Source organism: Bos taurus, chromosome 27 (genome assembly GCF_002263795.3).
Source record: "Bos taurus isolate L1 Dominette 01449 registration number 42190680 breed Hereford chromosome 27, ARS-UCD2.0, whole genome shotgun sequence".
NCBI classification, from domain to species: Eukaryota; Metazoa; Chordata; class Mammalia; order Artiodactyla; family Bovidae; genus Bos; species Bos taurus.
Genome location: NC_037354.1, coordinates 23,997,150 through 24,015,863, shown reverse-complemented (window position 1 = coordinate 24,015,863; position 18,714 = coordinate 23,997,150). Strand labels below are relative to the sequence as shown.

Genomic DNA, 18,714 nt, shown 5'->3' with positions numbered 1-18,714 from the left:
AACTGTGATCAAGATGAAAGTCCATTTGCCTCATTTACAGATGAATCAGGCCCCCAAATGTTACACGACAGGCTTTTCCTACTGCACCGGGCATCTCTCCAGACCTCATTTTACACCCCAAGACCTCCCCATTACAGAGGGGTTTTCTGCATATGTCCTCTTTTTAATGTAACTCAGAGTCTTTTGATGAATTTCATGACAAACCTGTTCTATTATGTAAAAAGAAAAAAAATAAATGTGAACAGTGAAGAATAGGGGTACTTGTCAAAGTGACATGGAAATAGCTGCTAACGACAATTATTGAACAGTTAAATTGTACTGGGATGACTTAATAACATTTAGTCATATGTCTTAAAAAGTTACAGTAATTAAACCACTGGATTCGAAATTGACTCTCCATACTTGTAAATTTTGAGGAACAAGATGAAATCATCCTATTTAATTTGGGGAGAAAGTACTGGGTGTTTTACAGAAAGCTGAGGGATTGATTCAGAAACTGCTCTTATAGTTCTGGCACATTCCATATATTAACAGTTTGTTCTAATCCCTTCTTCTCTGGGTAATTCAGGCATGTCAAGAGGTCAGCATGGGCTGTAGCCGGTTCAATGGTTGTATTATGTAAAATGAACTTCAGTACTTGTTTTTTCCTAACAGAGCCTGCATTCCCTGCGAAGACGTACGCCGAGTGGCTCAGCGCATGAAAGGGCCTCGCTGTTAGATTCTCCTCCCGCTACACGCGTTTACAGTATACACTGAGGAAATTACGAGCAACAACTGTCACTCTCTGAGGGTGGAAACTGCCATGAATCAAAAAGACAAGAAGTAATTTTCTGTAATCACAAGATGACTCAGGTTAGTAGCTTTCAGTTATTACAGCAATTCACATAATATGAGCATATGCAGTAAACCTAATTAGGCCCAATTCCTATCATTTAAAAGTTATGACATTGTGATATAAAGTAAGCTGGAGTTTATTTTTGCACTAAGTGGAAAAAAGAATTTGAAAGTAGTTTTAAAATAACAAGAATGTATTCAATGTTCTATCAGAAAACAAAATGTGTTTCTAGGACGTCAGCATATTGTGAAATGATAGTTTTTTATCATACACAAGATTGCAATATAATTTGTATTTGAAAATAATATGTAGGTATAAGTACCATGATTTAATATTTTTGTAAATGATTAAACTCAATTATATCATGATGAAGTCTTTTTATAATGTAAATAAAGTCTCTGACCCGACTTGACCATTTTGTATTTAAAGTTTAGAATCACAGTTTGAATATATCTTTGAAATTTAAAGCAGCCCTATGCTCTTTTTAAAATATGTGTCTTCTGTGGCATTTATAATAAGAGAACAATTTACAGTATTTATATTTGTTTTCAGTTATAAAACTGGGACAATTTTGTGTCTAGGGTATATCTCTGCCTCTGCAAGGGAAGGAAATTAGGAAACACAAAACATGACTGGGAAAGCTTAGTTTTAGCCTTGGGAGCCTCTGAGAGCCTCTTGGCTCTTATCAGGGGATTAGTGATTTATGACCAAATATTGGAGGACCAGTTTATCTGGAGTAAAGCATTGTTGTCTTGCATAGGGAGCTCATTGGTTCTACACATATGTATAAAAGAGAGGTCCAATTTCAGTTCTGCCCTCCAAGAGCTTCTAACCAAGCTGGGAACATACACAGAGTTGAGAGTTCAAGACAGAATCAGGAAAAATGCTCTAAAAGTGACAGCAATAATAAATATGCAATATATAGAAATACTAGGGGAAATGATTATTTTTTATTGATAGCTATCCATAAAGTCTTTACAGAGAAGGGGGAAGCTGAGTTAGACTTCGAAGAGCAGGTTAAGATTTCAGAAGGGAAGCACTACAGATGAGAAATAGCCTGCTGACTTTAGCAAAGACCTGAATGAGGAGCTATAAACAAGGCCCACTCAGGGAAACATGAGTAGAGTTCTTTGGGTGGAGCTGAGAATTTGAGTTGTTGCAGTAAGAGGATATGGCTAGAAAGCCAGACTGAGACCAGGTCCTGGAAGCTTCTGAATGTTGGATGGAAGAGTGTAAGCTTTGTCCGAGAGAGGTCTCTTGAAGGGTTTTCAACAGGGAGAGGAGATGATCAAATGGATATTAGAGGAAAATTATCCAGTACCAGTATGAAAATAGATTCTAAACTGCTTTTCTTGAGTTCTTGGACGGAGATTACAAGCTACTTCCATCAAGCCAAGAAGAGCATCATGCAGTGTGGTCTCTGCAGTCGCCTTTTACTATAGGATATGTCTCCAGCCAGTGAATGTTAACTGAAAAGAGAGCTGCAACCTCCCTGCATTATGGCTGTATTAGAGGTGACAGGGGGACAGAGAGACTGACTAGGAAGCTGTAATAACAGCTCAGATACCAGGCTGTGGCCATTAAAAAAAAAAGATGTAGCAGTAGCAAAGATGGCAGCAGTGCAACAATCTGCTCATCTCTTGGGCTGGCACTGGTTCCAACAGGACACTGCACCCCAGTGTTCCGTTTCCAGGGCTCCAACCAGAGTCCTTCCATCTGTGGGAGCCAAGTCCTGCCGGGACTCTGGAGGCCACAGCACCTCTCTTCCACGTGGCACCCCCTAAGGTCCATGCTATGATCATGAAGATGCATTCAAGTCCGAAATAACTAAAGTCCTCTGCCCGCAAAACAAACTCTTCCCCAAGCAAGAAGGGATCTGTTGCGGGTATACCAAGCAGCTGATAGAATAGGAAAAAAACCTCAGAAAAGGTAAGACTTAGGAGAAACTGGAGGATATTTCCTCTAGTAATCTGGCTTCAACTATCTCTTGTCAGTTTTCCAGGGGAGAGAGAATGATTTTCTTAGATGAGGTCATGTGTCCACCCTGTCCTACATGACGACAGGCTCCAACATCACTTGGAGTCCAAAGGGAGGTACAGTTCCTCAAAGGAAGAGCAGATGGCACAGGTTTTTAGAAGTATTTAATTTCTAAAGTGTCTAGGCCTGTAAATAATGGTCATAAATGCATAGGCTCAGGCTTGGGGATAGATTACATATTCCCTAGAACCTTATATCTCCAAATGTGTTTCCACTACTACCTGTGACAGATCCTCTTACTTTTCAAACTACATGTTATTGTTAAGTACACACACACACACACACACACACACACACATGTTGACAGAAAGTGCTTTCAGCAACACCTTGATGCCTTCATGCTCTCAGGCCCCCAGACATTAGCATACTTTCTCCCTGCCTCTCTCCTTTCCTTCCTTGGGTCACAGTGTTAATTTTAAAAAGTGGGAGACAGAATTATATTCAGTTTTCTCCCAATTTAGTTCTATCTACAGTAATGAGAAAAATGTTAATGTTTATGAAGGAAAAAACAGGACAAACTTACATAGTAACAAGTGATCTTCTAATAGAACATGGCTGATAGAGTTTACTTTTCCATATCTAGGTAGATAATCCACATCTCATATGATAAGCTGTGTATTGCCCTATTTTTGGCTAAAAACATGCACACTGTCCACCCATCAAGACCAGTCACTTGGAGACCTGGGCCGGTGCTTCCAGGATTGCAGACACACACTCTGGTTGGTAAAACTTCTGCCCAGAAGTTTTCCTCTGCCCAGATCTTTTCTGATCACGTGTAATGGTCAAAGCACATCCCGTGGCTTTGCCTGAATCAAGCTGGGTGGAGAAGTGTTACCCTAGTTACACGCCCAGAACAGGAAAACCAAATATCTGTGGCCTATTACTGACCACGCTGTAGCTAGAAGCAAGAAGCACTGATGCTTCTCTGTTTGGTCCTCTCTCCACGGGGAACACACCAAGCTGCCCACCCCTCCTACTAGCTTCCTAGCACTTTCTCTCCCCTCCTCTGCTCTCCAGGGAACCACTTTCCACTGCACTTGAAATCCAAACTAGTTCTCAGATGTTCAGGGCATCACTTTCTGTGACTTATTCTTCCTTTCAAGTTTGTCAGCATGCAGACTAGGAGCCTGGCTAAAGCAAACCCCACATCCCTAGCTTCAGCTAGTGCTATAGAACCAGTCTTACTAGCTTAGTCATAGGACCAAATTCACAAGGAATCTGCATATACGTATAGTGTAGGAAGGGCTTCCCAGTTTGCATTAATGGTAAAGAACCCGCCTGCCAATGCAGGAGACTTAAGAGATGCAGGTTCCATCCCTGGGTCAGGAAGATCCCTGAAGAAGGGCATGGCAACCCCTCTGGTATTCTTGCCTGGAGAATCCTATGGGTAGAAGAGCCTGGCGGGCTTCAGGCCATAGGGTCACAAAGAGTTGGACATGACTGAAGCAACTTAGCATGCACACACGCACACAGAGGACAAAATATAAATCCACAGAGTGTCAAGAATGTCAAATTGGATGGCCCCAGCTCTGCAAATCAATTTCACAGTTAGCTACATATTCTGCAGAATATAATCTTAAGTGAAAAATACAACAAAACGGATTTATATTGTTCACAAGCTTTCAAACAGCTCTTTGAAGTTACTTGTTTATGGTAGAAGCTGGGGAACGTTGGGGAAGAATAACAGAAAGGTCTCCATGTGGTGCTCTTCAAATACTACAGATTCTGAGCTTACAGATGGAGCCAGCTTGAGGGGAATCAAGCTCGTGTTGACTGTCACTTAATCGGTGTGTGCGCTCAGTTGCTAAGTTGTGTCTGACTCTTTGTGACTTCCTGGACTGTAGCCTACCAGGCTCCTCTGTCCATGGAATTCTCCAGGCAAGAATACTGGAGTGGGTTGCCACTTCCTTCTCCAGGGGAATCTTCCTAACCCAGGGATTGAACCTGGGGCTCCTACGTTTGCAGGCTGATTCTCTACCACTGAGCCACCCGGGAAGCCCTTAACACTGGCAAGTGCAATAAAGCAAAATGTATTTGTTCTACAGTTCTCAAGACTGTACTGCCTAATTGATTCCTTAATGGGGGACAATTTTAAACAGACCTAAGTCTACTGAAATTTTGATTACAGAGAAAAGCATTCAGTGTTTGGGTTTTTTTCTCATGTGTAGGCAGTTATAGGCAGCCATATGTTTACTTTGTATTCTAGTTGAGGGTGTAATATAAGCTGCTTCAGTTTGGGTGGAAGTTTTGTCAGACATCACAAATGAGATTTGTGCTCTGTTAGAGTTGCCAGATTTTTTGCAGGGACTGTGGGCAGGCCCATAATAGTTAAGGACAAAGTGAAAAGTAAAAGTCACAAAGTCCTGTCTGACTCTTTGCGACCCCATGGACTATGCAGTCCATGGAATTCTCCAGGCCAGAATACTGGAGTGGGTAGCCGTTCCCTTCTCCAGGGAATCTTCCCAAACCAGGGATCGAACCCAGGTCCCCCGCAATGCAAGCAGATTCTTTACCAGCTGAGTCACCAGGAAAGCCCAAGAATACTGGAGTGGGAATCTTCCCAAGCTGGGAATTGAACCAAGGTCTCCTGCACTGGAGGCAGATTCTTTACCAACTGAGCTATCAGGGAAGCCCAATTAAGGATAACCTACTGCTAATTTAAGAGTAAATCCTGAAAAGCTCTTCCTCACAGTGAAAGGAATGATGGAATGAGAATATCATCATTCTCATCATTTGAGAATATCATCTTATCATCATTCATAAAATAGAGTGAAAGTCTGCCATTTGCAACAACAGGGATATTATGCTTATAATACTCAATGAGAGTATTATGCTTAGTGAAATAAGTCAGACAAAGAAAGATAAATACCATAAGATTTCACTTACATGTGGGATCTAAAAAATTAAACAAACAAAAGTACATAACAAAACACACAAAAAAAACAGACTCACAGATAGAAAGACCAAACTAGTGGTTAACCCACTCCAGTATTCTTGCCTGGAGAATCCCATGGACAGGGGGCCCTGGCGGCTGCAGTGCTTGGGGTCACAGAAGAGTCAGACACGACTGAAGCAACTAGACAACACAGTGGTTAACAGGAGGGCAAGGGGAGGGCAAGGTAGGGTTATGGAATTAAGATACAAACTAGGCATAAAACAGATAAGCAACAAGGTTACACCATAGCACAGGGAAATACAGTCATCATTTCATAACAACTTTAAAAGTATAATCAATAAAATACCGAATCACTATGTTATGAACCTGAAACTAATCTACTATTGTACATCAACTATACTTCGGTTAGAAAGAGTCGTCAATGGATTGGACGCTGAAGGTGGTGAGCGGGGACTTCCCTGGTGGTCCAGTGGTGAAGACCCCAAGCTCCTGCTGCAGGGGGAATGGGTTCGATCCCTGGTTGGGGAACTAAGATCCTACATGTCACATACAGTGGCCAGAAAAATTAAAATAAAAAAAATTGGTGGCTGAGATTATGGAAACAATATTTACATGGTCTTTAAGTATCTCTCATCAAGATATTTCTTAAATACAAGGTGAAAGGTGGGCACTTTACAGTGGGGTAACTCCTCAGATGCTATCTGAGCCAAGTGCCTTCTATTCCCCAGAGTGACAGAGACCAGGGGGTGGGGGTGGAGGGAATACAGAGGCTGGCCAAGGACAGCACCTTCTCTTACCACATTCCCATCTGCAAGCTTGTGGGTGTCCAGGGTCCCCTCTTCCCACACTCCTCAGGATATTCTCTTACCCTCTGTACTCAGAGTCCACTCTGGTTCTTTCTTTGTTCATTTATTGAAGGTCTGCTGTGTGCCAACTACTGGGGACTTGGCATTAAATAAGATAAGCCCTTGTTACCTAGGCTCTTCCAGTCAGGGCTAGAGAAAAAACACCTAATAGACTTACAGCCCTCAGTAACCACAGAGGACGCATGGGACGCAAGAGGACAAGGGGTGGGACTCAGCCAGCTGGTGAGCAGCGGTAGGGCCGAGTGGGTTACTCAGTGATTAAAAACACTTTAATACTGATTGGTACAAAGCCACAGCCTGAGCCCTGGCCGCTGCCCTGGGATATACTCACTCACATGCCACAGGAGAATAATTAAAAGACCAAACCCTAAACAAACAGAAGCCTCGAAGACCTGCTCTTCTACTTTCCCCACTCCTTTTTATTTAAAATTTTTTTCTGCTAAATTTTTGGCTGCATTGGCTCTTCACTGCTGCCTGTGGGTGTTCTCTAGTTTTGGTGAGTGGGGGCTGCTTTCTAGCTGTGGTGCAAGGGCTTCTCGCTGTTGCAGAGTCTGGGCTCCAGGGCACACGGGCTTCAGGAGTTGTGGCACACGGGCTTAGTTTCTCCACTGCATGTGGGATCTTCCCGGACCAGGGACCAAGCCTGTGTCCCCTGCTCTGGCAGGTGGGTTCTTATCCACTGTGCCATCAGGAAAGTCCTCCCCACTGCTCTCTGATTGCCCTTATCCTGCATGGGAGGTCAGAGAAGTCCTTCTGGAAGAGGTGACGGTTGGGCCAAGAATGAATAGAAGTTAGCCAGGAAAGGCACAGAATCTGTAGCAGCCCCTGGATGAGAGAGGGTGCATCAAGTCTGAGAAACCTCGGGTCACTAAGTATGACAGGTGCCCCGACGCTGGGGAAGGAAGGTGAGAAATCGCTGCAAGAGGTAAGTGAAGGCCAGATCAGAAAGAGCCATGGATACCCTCCTGAGACACCCGGCCTTGAGCAGACAGGCGATAAAATGCCTTTGAAGAAGTCTAAGATAGGGAGCAATGGCAACCCACTCCAGTACTCTTGCCTGGAAAATCCCATGTGAGGAGCCTGGTAGGCTACAGTCCATGGGATCGCAAAGAGTTGGACACGACTGAGTGACTTCACTTTCACGCATTGGAGAGGGAAATGGCAACCCACTCCAGTGTTCTTGCCTGGAGAATCCCAGGGACGGGGGAGCCTGGTGGGCTGCAGTCTATGGGGTCACACAGAGTTGGACACGACTGACGCGACTTACCAGCAGCAGCAGCAAGATAGGGAGCAGCACAGTTTTATGTTTTTAGAAAAACAGTTGTGGCATAACTGAAGGAAAGAGACTGAAGGGACAAAAAAAAAAAAAAAAAACCCATTTACAGGTGGTTGAAGTAACTGAAATAAGAAATGAGGTCTTTTCTAAGAATCAGTAGGATGTAAAGAAAATGGTTGGAATCCAAAGACATTCAAAAGGTAGAATCAATCGGGCTTTGTGATTGGCCTGGAGTTGCAAAATGCATGCTATAAAATTTTTGTCTCTTTAGCATCCAAGAGAAGAGCTTTATCCAAAGTGAACCACTGCTAAGACCTTTGTACATGTTTCCAAAATTAAGGACTCATCTTGCACAGAAACACATTACAGTTAGCTCATTCCCAAATGACTGTTTTCTGAAGTTGTACAGCTAAGAGCGATGCATCTGCTAGTCTTTCAACAACGCTGGTGAGGTTCCGGTGAAGGCTGTGTTCTTTGCAGTTTGTAAGAGAGGGAGGGGACATATGTATACCTCTGATTGATTCATGTTGATGTTTGGCAGAAACCAACACAATTCTGTCAAGCAGTTACCCTTCAATTAAAAAGTAAATATTTTAAAAAAAAAAGAAAGAAAAAGAAAGGATAAAAACAGCGTAACCCTGGCAGTCGTTAAGTTCCCATTTTAGGAAACCTGCATCTCCGTCAGCCGTTTCCGGTGCCCGCTCTGAACCGCATCCCCTGGCATGGCCCCGCTCTCCCCAGGATGGACCATGCAGCCGCCCAGCTGGAGAAGCAGCACGTGCATGACGTGTATGAGAGCACCGCGCCCTACTTCAGCGACCTGCAGAGCAAAGCCTGGCCCCGCGTCCGCCAGTTCCTCCAGGAGCAGAAGCCAGGCAGTCTCATCGCTGACATAGGTAACCTGTCGGGGCCACGCAGTCTGATGTATATATACTCCATTGTGCCTTTCCTTTTCAGATTCATTTTTCATCTCTGTTCTAACCGGAAGTCTGAAACCGTGTCCTTGGCACGTTAGCACCTAGAATATTCACTTTATAGCAGAAATTCATGAGGTCTCACGAGAAAGTAGAAAAGTTCCCCGAATTAACATTTAGACAGAGGTGGTCTTCTCAGAGCCTTTGTGCGTATCCTTTCACAAAATCAACCTGACCTTGGCTGAATCTGCCTGGACTGAAATGGCCGCTTGTGAATCTGACCACTTTAAATGTAGATTCCTTCACATTTGTGAGTACAGTGTTTTGGTGGCTCACCTTGAGGGGCTCCCATGCCTTCTACAGAAGAGCCAGAATTGTGTATATAGAAGAGGTTCTACCTGGCATCCCTGGTAGCTCAGACAGTTAAGAATCTGCCTGCAAAGCAGGAGACCTGGGTTCGACCCCTGGGTCAGGCAGATCCCCTGGAGAAGGGACTGGCTATCCACCCCAGTATCCTTGCCTGGGAAATCCCATGGACAGAGGAGCCTGGAGGGCTACAGTCCACAGGGTCACAAAGAGTTGGACACAACTGAGTGACTAACATACACTCACAAGAAGCCCTATCACCTCTTATGAATCTCAGGAATTCTTTCCCTTAACTATTCTGTAGGTGTTTTATTATTAGAACATAAATTGGATCATATCTTCATAATCCCTGATTTGCTGGGAAGTTTTTGGCTCAGTATGTTTTGGAATCTAGAAGTGGTAGCCACAGCCCAGGAGAGCTCAGATTGAGTTTTAAGACAAGGTATGATCCCACTGGAAGCATTCCCACCTAAATCTGCTCTCTAGCAACTGCACGCACACAGGACCTGTATGAATCCTAAGTCTGGAGTCACAAGTTCTGTTTAATTTGACATTCAATCAAAATGCTGGTAAGAGAAATAGATGTGCCCAGGGCTTTCAGCTTGTTAAAGATGGTGTGAGCAGGGCAGAATTTGAAGAAGGGGTACATGTCATGTAGAAGTGGAGAATCTTTAAAAATATCTCTATTTTGTTAACTTAAAAAAAACAAAACTGGTTTCAGAAGATGCTGTGGGTTTGGAACTCTTACCACTCATAATATAAGCAAAGTACCAGGATCTTAAATCAATTGGGATGAAAAGGTTTGGAAACAACAGAATGTATATGCTACTTTCTCATGAAAAAAAGTGCGTGTTAGTTGTTCAGTCGTGTCTGACTTTTTGCGATCCCATGGACCACAGCCCACCAGGCCCTTTTGTCCATGGAATTGGACAAATCCCATGGGGGATTTTCCAATAATTGGGGGATAATAATTGAGGGATCTTCCCAATGCAGGGATTGAACCTGGATCTCCTACATTGCTGGCAGATTCTTTACTGTCTGAGCTACCAGGGAAGCCTGATTATATCTTACATCAAAAATTCCAAATGGAGCAAAGATTTAAATATAAGAAAATAAAGTGATTAAAGGGCTAGAGGATGACTATGTTATTTTTTAAAATATTCTCAAAAGCAAAAGGCCTCTCCATGCATGACACAAAACAAGTCAGAAACCATGAAAGAAAATACAATTGATTGTCGTTATCTACAGAAGTCAGATTCTATAAAGCTCCTGTGAACCCAGAATTAGTGAACACTGAATTGGCGCCCCAAGGGGAAATACAGGATTAGGTTCCTATGAGCCTGTGGTCACAATATTTTTGTCAACTGATCAACACCTAATCTTTTTTCACGTGTGTTTCTATTTAAAGACACTCATGCACTGTCAGTACAGGCTCTGGCATTCCAAATGAACGTTAGCAAATAGATGAGCATGCAAATACTGAGTCTGTGAGTAAGGAAGATTGGCTGCATTTGGTATTTTTGACTGCATAAAATGTAAAAGGTTCTACAAGGCAAAAATCTAGACATAAATATAAGGGAAGTAAAAAACCAAAATCAAACTAGGTAAAACTAAGTGTAACATATCTGATAGGAAAAAAAGTAATTTTCTTAACCAACAGAACCTTCTTCAGAGTCAATATGAAAAAGATCAATAACTCCCAATGATGAAACCATATGAGTAAACAGTTTGAATATTAGGGGAATACAAATTGCTTAAATTTTTTTGATAGGTAATCCACTTAAATGGCTTAGTAACAAAGGTACATAAAAATGTATAGTAAGAATTATCTTCCCATCGCAGCTCCCAGCACCAAGTAATCCACATCAGAGGCACTATGCTCTTAGGTTCTCGTTTAATCTTGAGATACTTCACATAAATATAAGCATATTTGTGCATGTAAGTGTGTGCCTGGGTAGACTCACCTTTTTCAATTATACAAATTAGTATGTTATACAGACTGCTATACAGCTAGCTTTTGTCTCTTTTTGTATATTGAGATCAAAAGAATCCCCCTGGAATGTAGGAGACATAGGAGATGTGGGTTTGATCCCTGAGTCAGGAAGGTCCCCAGGAAAAGGGAATGGCAATCCACTCCAGTATTCTTGCCTGGAGAATCCCATGGACAGAGGAGCCTAGCAGAGTACAGTCCAAAGGGTTGCAAAGAGTTGGACGCAACTGAGCACAGCACAGCATAGCGTTTGTTCTTATATAGCTATTGAGTATGAAAGTTGCGTAGCTTTCTATGCTAATAACACCACACGAACAGACATGTATGTTGTTTGCTACATTTTGCTACTACGAATTACAGCACAAATAATAATCTTTAAGGATCCCTGTGCAAATCAATTTAGTAAATGTTATTTTGTGTGCTCAGTAGCTCAGTCCTGTCTGATTCTTTGTGACCCCATGGACAGTAGCCCATCAGACTCCTGTGTCCATGGAATTTTCCAGGCAAGAATACTGGAGCAGGTTGCCATTTCCTCCTCCAGGGTGTCTTCCCAGCCCAGGGATCGAAACTGTGTCTCTTGTGTCTCCTGCACTGGCTGGCAGATTCTTTACCACTGCGCTTAGAAATCCAAATGTTATTTTACTCATCTGTATCTTTTGACTTTTATGTTATTTATAGTTTTTTTACTACTCAATAGTAGGATTATTTTAATTACACAATGAAAGATAAGTTTAAAAATAAAATTGAAATTAAGAAAAATCAATAAAAAGGAAAGAATCCAAAGGCATTAGTAGAGAAAAGGAAGGAGAACAATACTGTTAGTCACTCAGTTGTGTCCGGCTCTTTGTGACACAATGGATTGTTGCCCTCCAGGCTCCTCTGTCCATGGGATTCTCCAATCAAGAATACTGGAATGGGTTGCCATGTCCTACTCCAGGGGATCTTCCCAACCCAGGGATTGAGCTTGTGTCTCTCACATTGCAGGTGGATTCTTTACCACTGAGCCACCAGGGAAGCCCATAGAACAACAGAACTATCCTCCAAAGGAAATACTTTTTCTTTCTAGGTTTTCCACTTAGTTAAAAAAATCAAGTCTATGTTGGCTAGTTTGACTGGTATTTAGATTAGCAATTTGTAATTAATGATTTGGGCTTCCCTCACAGCTCAGTTGGTAAAGAATCCACTGGCAATGCAGGAGACCCCAGTTCGATTCCTGGATCGGGAAGATCCGCTGGAGAAGGGATAGGCTACCCACTCCAGTATTGATGATTAATAAAACTTTGCATAGGTAACAAGCATGCAAGGTAACTGGGCTCCAGTTGCCCACACTGGGATACTCTACCTGCTATGCTATTTTAGTGGTGCAACTGTTTATTGGCTAAATTTTATTAAGCACATCACCCTGTTCCCCAGAGAAGCTGATCTGCTGAGGTGTGTGATGACGATTCCTGATGGGAACTATGTCTTCAGGGAGGGATCAGGAATGAAGGGAGAGCAACTGTGTCTAAATATAAAGAGCGCTGAAGATTCAAAGACAGCAGAAATGAAAGTACCCTCAGGAAATACTGTGGCTTGTACAATGAAGGCAACCTTTTCCTGAAATGGGCTACTAACTGAAGGCCATTAGAAGAGGGTACATGCCAGGGATAAACTGGGAGACTGGGACTGACATATGCACACTACTATATACAAAATAGAGAACTAATAAGAACCTGCTGAGTAGAGCACAGGGAGCTCTACTCAATAATCTGTAATAATTGATATGGGAAAGAATCTAAAAAGAAGAGGGGATATATGTATATGTATAACTGATTCACTTTCCTGTACACCTGAAACTAACACAACATTGCAAATCATCTGTTTTCCAATAAAAAATAAATAAAACAGAACCATATTTGGCTAACCAATCCCTTTTAGTATAACCTTCAGTTCAGTTCAGTTGTCACTCAGTCGTGTCCGACTCTTTGCGACCCCATGAATCACAGCATGCCAGGCCTCCCTGTCCATCACCAACTCCCGGAGTTCACTCAGACTCACGTCCATCGAGTCAGTGATGCCATCCAGCCATCTCATCCTCTGTCGTCCCCTTCTCCTGCCCCCAATCCCTCCCAGCATCAGAGTCTTTTCCAATGAGTCAACTCTTCGCATGAGGTGGCCAAAGTACTGGAGTTTCAGCTTTAGCATCACTGCTTCCAAAGAATACCCAGGACTGATCTCCTTTAGAATGGACTGGTTGGATCTCCTTGCAGTCCAAGGGACTCTCAAGAGTCTTCTCCAACACTTTATCCTTATATATAAAACTCGTATTTCTCTCAACTCAACAAAGTCTTAAACTGATAAATTATGAATAGACTATAATATTTAAAAAGAACATGGTACATGGTGGGTGTTCTTTGGGTTAAAATCTTTACTTTTATTAGTTTAGAAGCAAAATAAAGACTAGAGCTATATTCCTTTCTGAGCAAGGTGACCTTTTTACCTGACATCAGAGACAACTATCCTAACAGGATTGAAATGTTTATTTTTGTACACTTATGTGTACATAAACTAAAACTAATTTTCAATAATCAAAGTTCCTCTTTGCCTTTTAACTCTCAATTATTTTTCCCATATTCTGTGGTCAGACTTATTTTGCTAAGTCATTCTCTAATTACCATTTCTTCTCTGAGTCAATAAAAATTTAGAGCTCCTACTAAGGGGCAGGCACCATGCCTACAGAACAAAACATATTCCCGCATCTCTGACTTCAAAAGGTTTAGGAGAAATAAATAGGCTGTATTCTTCCTTTTTCCAAAGGAAAAGAGAATTCTCTTTCAGAGAAGGTCTTAGCCAAAAAGAAAAAAAAAAAAACACTTCAATTTTAAAAATGTAGCTCTTTCTGCAAACTTCAGCGGGAACATTCAGATTAATTATTTCTAGCAAGTACTTACTCACCATGGGCCAAAACATCTTGCTGAACTGAGGCAATTATCTGTTTTCTTCCTTGGCTCTACTGTGGTGCAGAATACGGAATAGAGGGGGATGGAAGCACGCAGACACCTGCTATTGTTGCTCTGCAGGAGGTTATCATTTAATGAGATTTTGTAAAGGAGCATGACTGCTGTGTACAGGAGCTGCCAAATCAAAAGTGTTCTGATTTACTTCTTGTTTGTTTAAGATAATGGGGTGACTAGGCTTGGCAGTATTCTTCATTTCCTCATTAGGATAAAATCTCCCCTCTCTAGCACCTCCATGTCTGCACTTAGGAAACAGATAATTGCGCTGTATTCAGGAGTCCCATTACTATCCTTAAAAATGAATGCCATGTTGGACGAATTGGGAGGGCAGCACAGACCCACATACACTATGATGTGTAAAATAGAGAGCTAGTGGGAAGCTGCTGGATATCCCAGGGAGCTCAGCTCAGTGCCCTGTGATGACCGAGAGGCTTGGGGTTGGAGGGAGGTCCAGGAAGGAGGGGATATGTGTATACTTATAGCTGAGTCACTTCGTTGTACAGCAGAAACTAACACAGCATTGTAAAGCAATTCAATTTAAAAGAGAAAAGGTATTCATAACAACAAAAAAAAAGAAGAATGCTGTTAGAAATGAACATGAGGGAATTCCCTGGTAGTCCAGTGATTAGGACTCAGTGCTCAGGGTTCAATTCTGGTCAGGGAACTAAGATCCCTGCAAGCAGAAGAGCACAGCATCCCCCCCACACACACCAAGAAATGAATATGGGATAGATCAAGGGCATCAGGGGCACTGGAAACACTTCAGGAGATGATAAGATTTAAGAAGACCTCAGTTTCCTCATTGCTACCAGATGCTCTCTGAACACATCCCTCTAGCTCTCACATTCCATGAAGCTGTTTTTATTAGTATCTTGGAAGTAATTTCCCCTTTTATTTTTCTAAATGTATCCCCTGAGCCAGTTCAAAACAGCAGAAAAATTTACAAGATTATTTTTCTTAAAATACGAGCATTATCTTTGAAATGCTTTGGATTTCAATTTTAAAATACTTTATGGGTTATATTTTCCCCATGATTGCTCTCACATATTGGATCCTTTTTCTCAAAAGCATTCTTAGGGAGTATGGCTATGAGATCTAAAATATTTCTAAGACCTCAATCATTTACACTGAAACAATAAAGTTGGAAATCTTATTTTTTATTCACAAGCTCTCCACTGTCTCAGCTGGCATTGGCGAATCTTAATTATGTTTTTAGTGTCTCATACAATTTTGAATAGCTCCTATTTAGGAGTTATCATCAAAGAGTGTTGTGATGTATTTCAAAAGCAGCAACGGAATCATCTTTGAATAGTGGTAGCTATCTTTTAGGCAAAAAAATCTACAGCCAATGCCAGTAGGCAGGGATATAAGCTCTAATGAGCTTATGAGATCTTTAAATATTTCTGAAAAAAGAAATAGATGATATGTCTGCACTAGAACAGAGTACTAGGCACTAGACCACGGAAGGTTTTGTTTCAAGATGACCATTTCTTTATGTCACTAGCTTCTTCAGGATAGTATCAGGGAAATCTGACTGATCTAAATCTATGTGCTGTGTGAACCCTGAATTATCTGGGTCTCTGCCACCGGAAAGCGAATGTCAAAACTGGTCTATTTAAGAAAAAAATGGTTCTTTGTTAGAGGACTTCCCTGGTGGCCCAGTGGTGGAGAATCTGCCTGCCAGCGCAGGGGATGCAGGTTTGATCCTTGGTCCAGGAGGACCCCACATGCCGCAGGGCAAGCCATCAGCGCTGAGCCGGTGCTCTAGAGCCCGGGAGCTGCCACGAGAGAAGCCAGCAAGCGAGAGGCCAGCGCAGGGCAACGAAGACTGGCCCCCACTCTCCGCAACTGGAGAAAGCCCGCGCTCAGTGACCAAGAGCCAGCACAGCCATAAGTGAACAAAGAAGTTCTTTTAAAAATAAACTTACGAGAGCTAGCACTGACAACAGATTGGATAAAAAGATACTGAAACCCTTTTTTCATTCAAATTTTAAATTTCTGAAAGGCCCGTTCCATTGTATAACTTATTTTATAAGTTGTTATAGAAGTTGAAAAGTTGTTACATAGTGGCAAGTGGTAAGAAGTTTTGATAACACAAGACTAAATGCCCAGAACACATAAATCTAGAGAAAAATGTATGTGCAAGTAACTTATAAAGAGACTGGACCCTATCACTAGAATACTAGGGAACTATTATTATTAATAATAGGATGAATAATAATAGCACTACTATTATTAATATTATATATTAATATTTAATTATATTTAAATAATAATACTAGGAACTATTACTATCTGCTGGGGGCCAGCTGATGTTTCTTGCTGTCATGTTAAGAAACCCCTATGGACATGACCTTATTAAATAGTCAATACATAATGTTTCCTTTTCCCACTTCCATTTCCTTTTCTCTATGTACTAACATGTCCTGCTCTCTGAGGCTTTTCGCTTGTGTGCACCTTCAGTCCGTGCTGGGTTCCATCTTGGCGAGTGAGGTGGACCTCATTTTATTGCACTTCCCAGATACTGTATTGTGTTTGGCACCAACTGAAGGTTTGTGGCAACCTGGCCTGAGCAAGTCTACTGGTGCCATTTTTCCAAGAGCATTTGCTCACTTTGTGTCTCTCTGTCACATTGTGGTGATTCTCCCTGTATTTCAAAGCCTCCACCAGAAGAAACATTTATGACTTGCTGAAGGCTCAGATGATGGTGAACATTTTTCAGCAATACACTATTTTAAAAATGAGGTATGTACATGGTTTTTGTAGACTTAATGCTGCTGCACGCTGAAAAGACTACAGTGTAAACACCATTTCTAAATGCACCAAGAGGCCAAAAAAATGTCGCGTGACTCACTTTATTGCAACACTTGCTTTAATGCCATGGTCAGGAATGGAATCCGCAATATCTCCAAGGTTGGCCTGTATCAAAGTTATGGCTATTCCCTAAGACAAAGTATGGAGAAGGCAATGGCACCCCACTCCAGCACCCTTGCGTGGAAAATCCCATGGACGGAGGAATCTGGTGGGCTGCAGTCCAGAGGGTCGCACAGAGTCGGACACGACTGAAGCGACTTAGCAGCAGCAGCAGCAAGACAAAGTAACCAACAGTATTGCATTTTCCACTAAGGATAGCTTGTAACACAGATTTTTCTCTTACAGGTTGTGGGACTGGAAAGTATCTGAAAGTGAACAGCCAGGTACATACCCTGGGCTGTGACTACTGTGCACCATTGGTCGAGATTGCCCGGAGCAGAGGCTGTGAAGTCATGGTGTGTGACAACCTTAACCTCCCCTTCAGGGATCAGGGCTTCGATGCCATCATCTCCATAGGCGGTAAGGCAACCCCATCACAGGGTCGCTCTTCACCGTGAGAATAACGCTACCTGGTTGAGGACACTCTCACAACTCAACAGCCATTCTTTGCAGAAAGATCCATGTAATTCATTTTATCTAATTTTTAAAAAAGCATTTCAACTGAATTATTTAATTTCAAGTGTCCTTACAGTGGTACATGAGATTCTTTTATCTAGTTTAACCCTCAAACTGTTGCTTTCCTCTTTTGGACGACTCATTCCAGTTTCTTCCACTTATGAATGACAAACTAACTATTAGGCTTGTACTCATTGAAAACAGTACTTTGCTCTACTGAAATGAAGCCAGCTTCTTACAACGTGAAGTAGATCTCTAGAAGTCATGCTACTTTTTTCAGCCCACAAGTGTGGCCTTTACTAGCAGAATATTCTAAGAGTAATGCACTGACTGTCACTGGAAGGATGTCACCAACCTGCCACTCATGGTACAGAAGTCTCTGGGGAAGACAGCCCCACCTGGTCCCAGACTGCACTGGTTTTACATTGCCCACCTCCCCGTTCTCTCACTGTCAGAGATCATTCAAAAATCTAGGGAATACACCTGTCATATTCTCCCAACAAGTGTGCCCATAAAATACACATGCCAAAAATGAAAAGAAACAGCAAAAATCCATGCCTGAGATATGTACAGATAAGGCTCATTTTCCTAGAGGAGGAAATGGCAACCCACTTCAGAATTCTTGCCTGGAAAATCCCATGGACAGAGGAGCCTGACAGTCCATGGGGTCGCAAAGAGTCGGACACAACTGAGTGACTGAGCACAAGGCTCATTTTACCCAATACATGTATTCCTGAAACCTAGTATGTTAGTCATATTTAAATATACTAGAGAATCATGCTATGTAAGGGAATATCATGGCAAGTTCTTTTTCAAAGTGAGAAATCTTGTGCAAGGCAAATTATTTCCTCCAACACACTTTTAAAATAATTAACATATTTGAATATAACAAGCTTTATCAAAGCAAGGTGAATCTATACAAAACTGCTAGATATTAATAAACATACAGAATATGACTATTTTCTCTCTCCTGAAATAAACAAGAAATCAATTTATTCACACTAATTGGGAACTGTATATCTGCAAAGTGAGGGGATGCAGACCTGGATGTCATGACCTTGGAACCAGTTAGGACTGGCAAGAGATGGTTGTCATGGAAACCTGCTCTT

The 18,714-nt window shown here is 42.0% G+C and overlaps 1 protein-coding gene across 3 annotated transcripts in view; it reads left to right on the top strand.

Moving 5' to 3' along the window:
• Positions 1–18,714, top strand: part of TRMT9B (tRNA methyltransferase 9B (putative)) — a 74,131-nt gene that overhangs the window by 43,528 nt on the left and 11,889 nt on the right. The window contains exons 4-6 of one of the 3 annotated variants that reach the window (XM_059882185.1): positions 655–852; positions 8,576–8,806; positions 17,336–17,509. In XM_059882185.1, the coding sequence (XP_059738168.1) occupies positions 8,653–8,806; positions 17,336–17,509 (328 nt within the window). In that variant the 5' untranslated portion in view covers positions 655–852; positions 8,576–8,652. Of the gene's footprint in view, positions 1–654; positions 8,807–17,335; positions 17,510–18,714 lie in introns of all 3 variants that reach the window. The other 2 variants (NM_001076832.1, XM_059882186.1) reach the window with 2 other exon arrangements.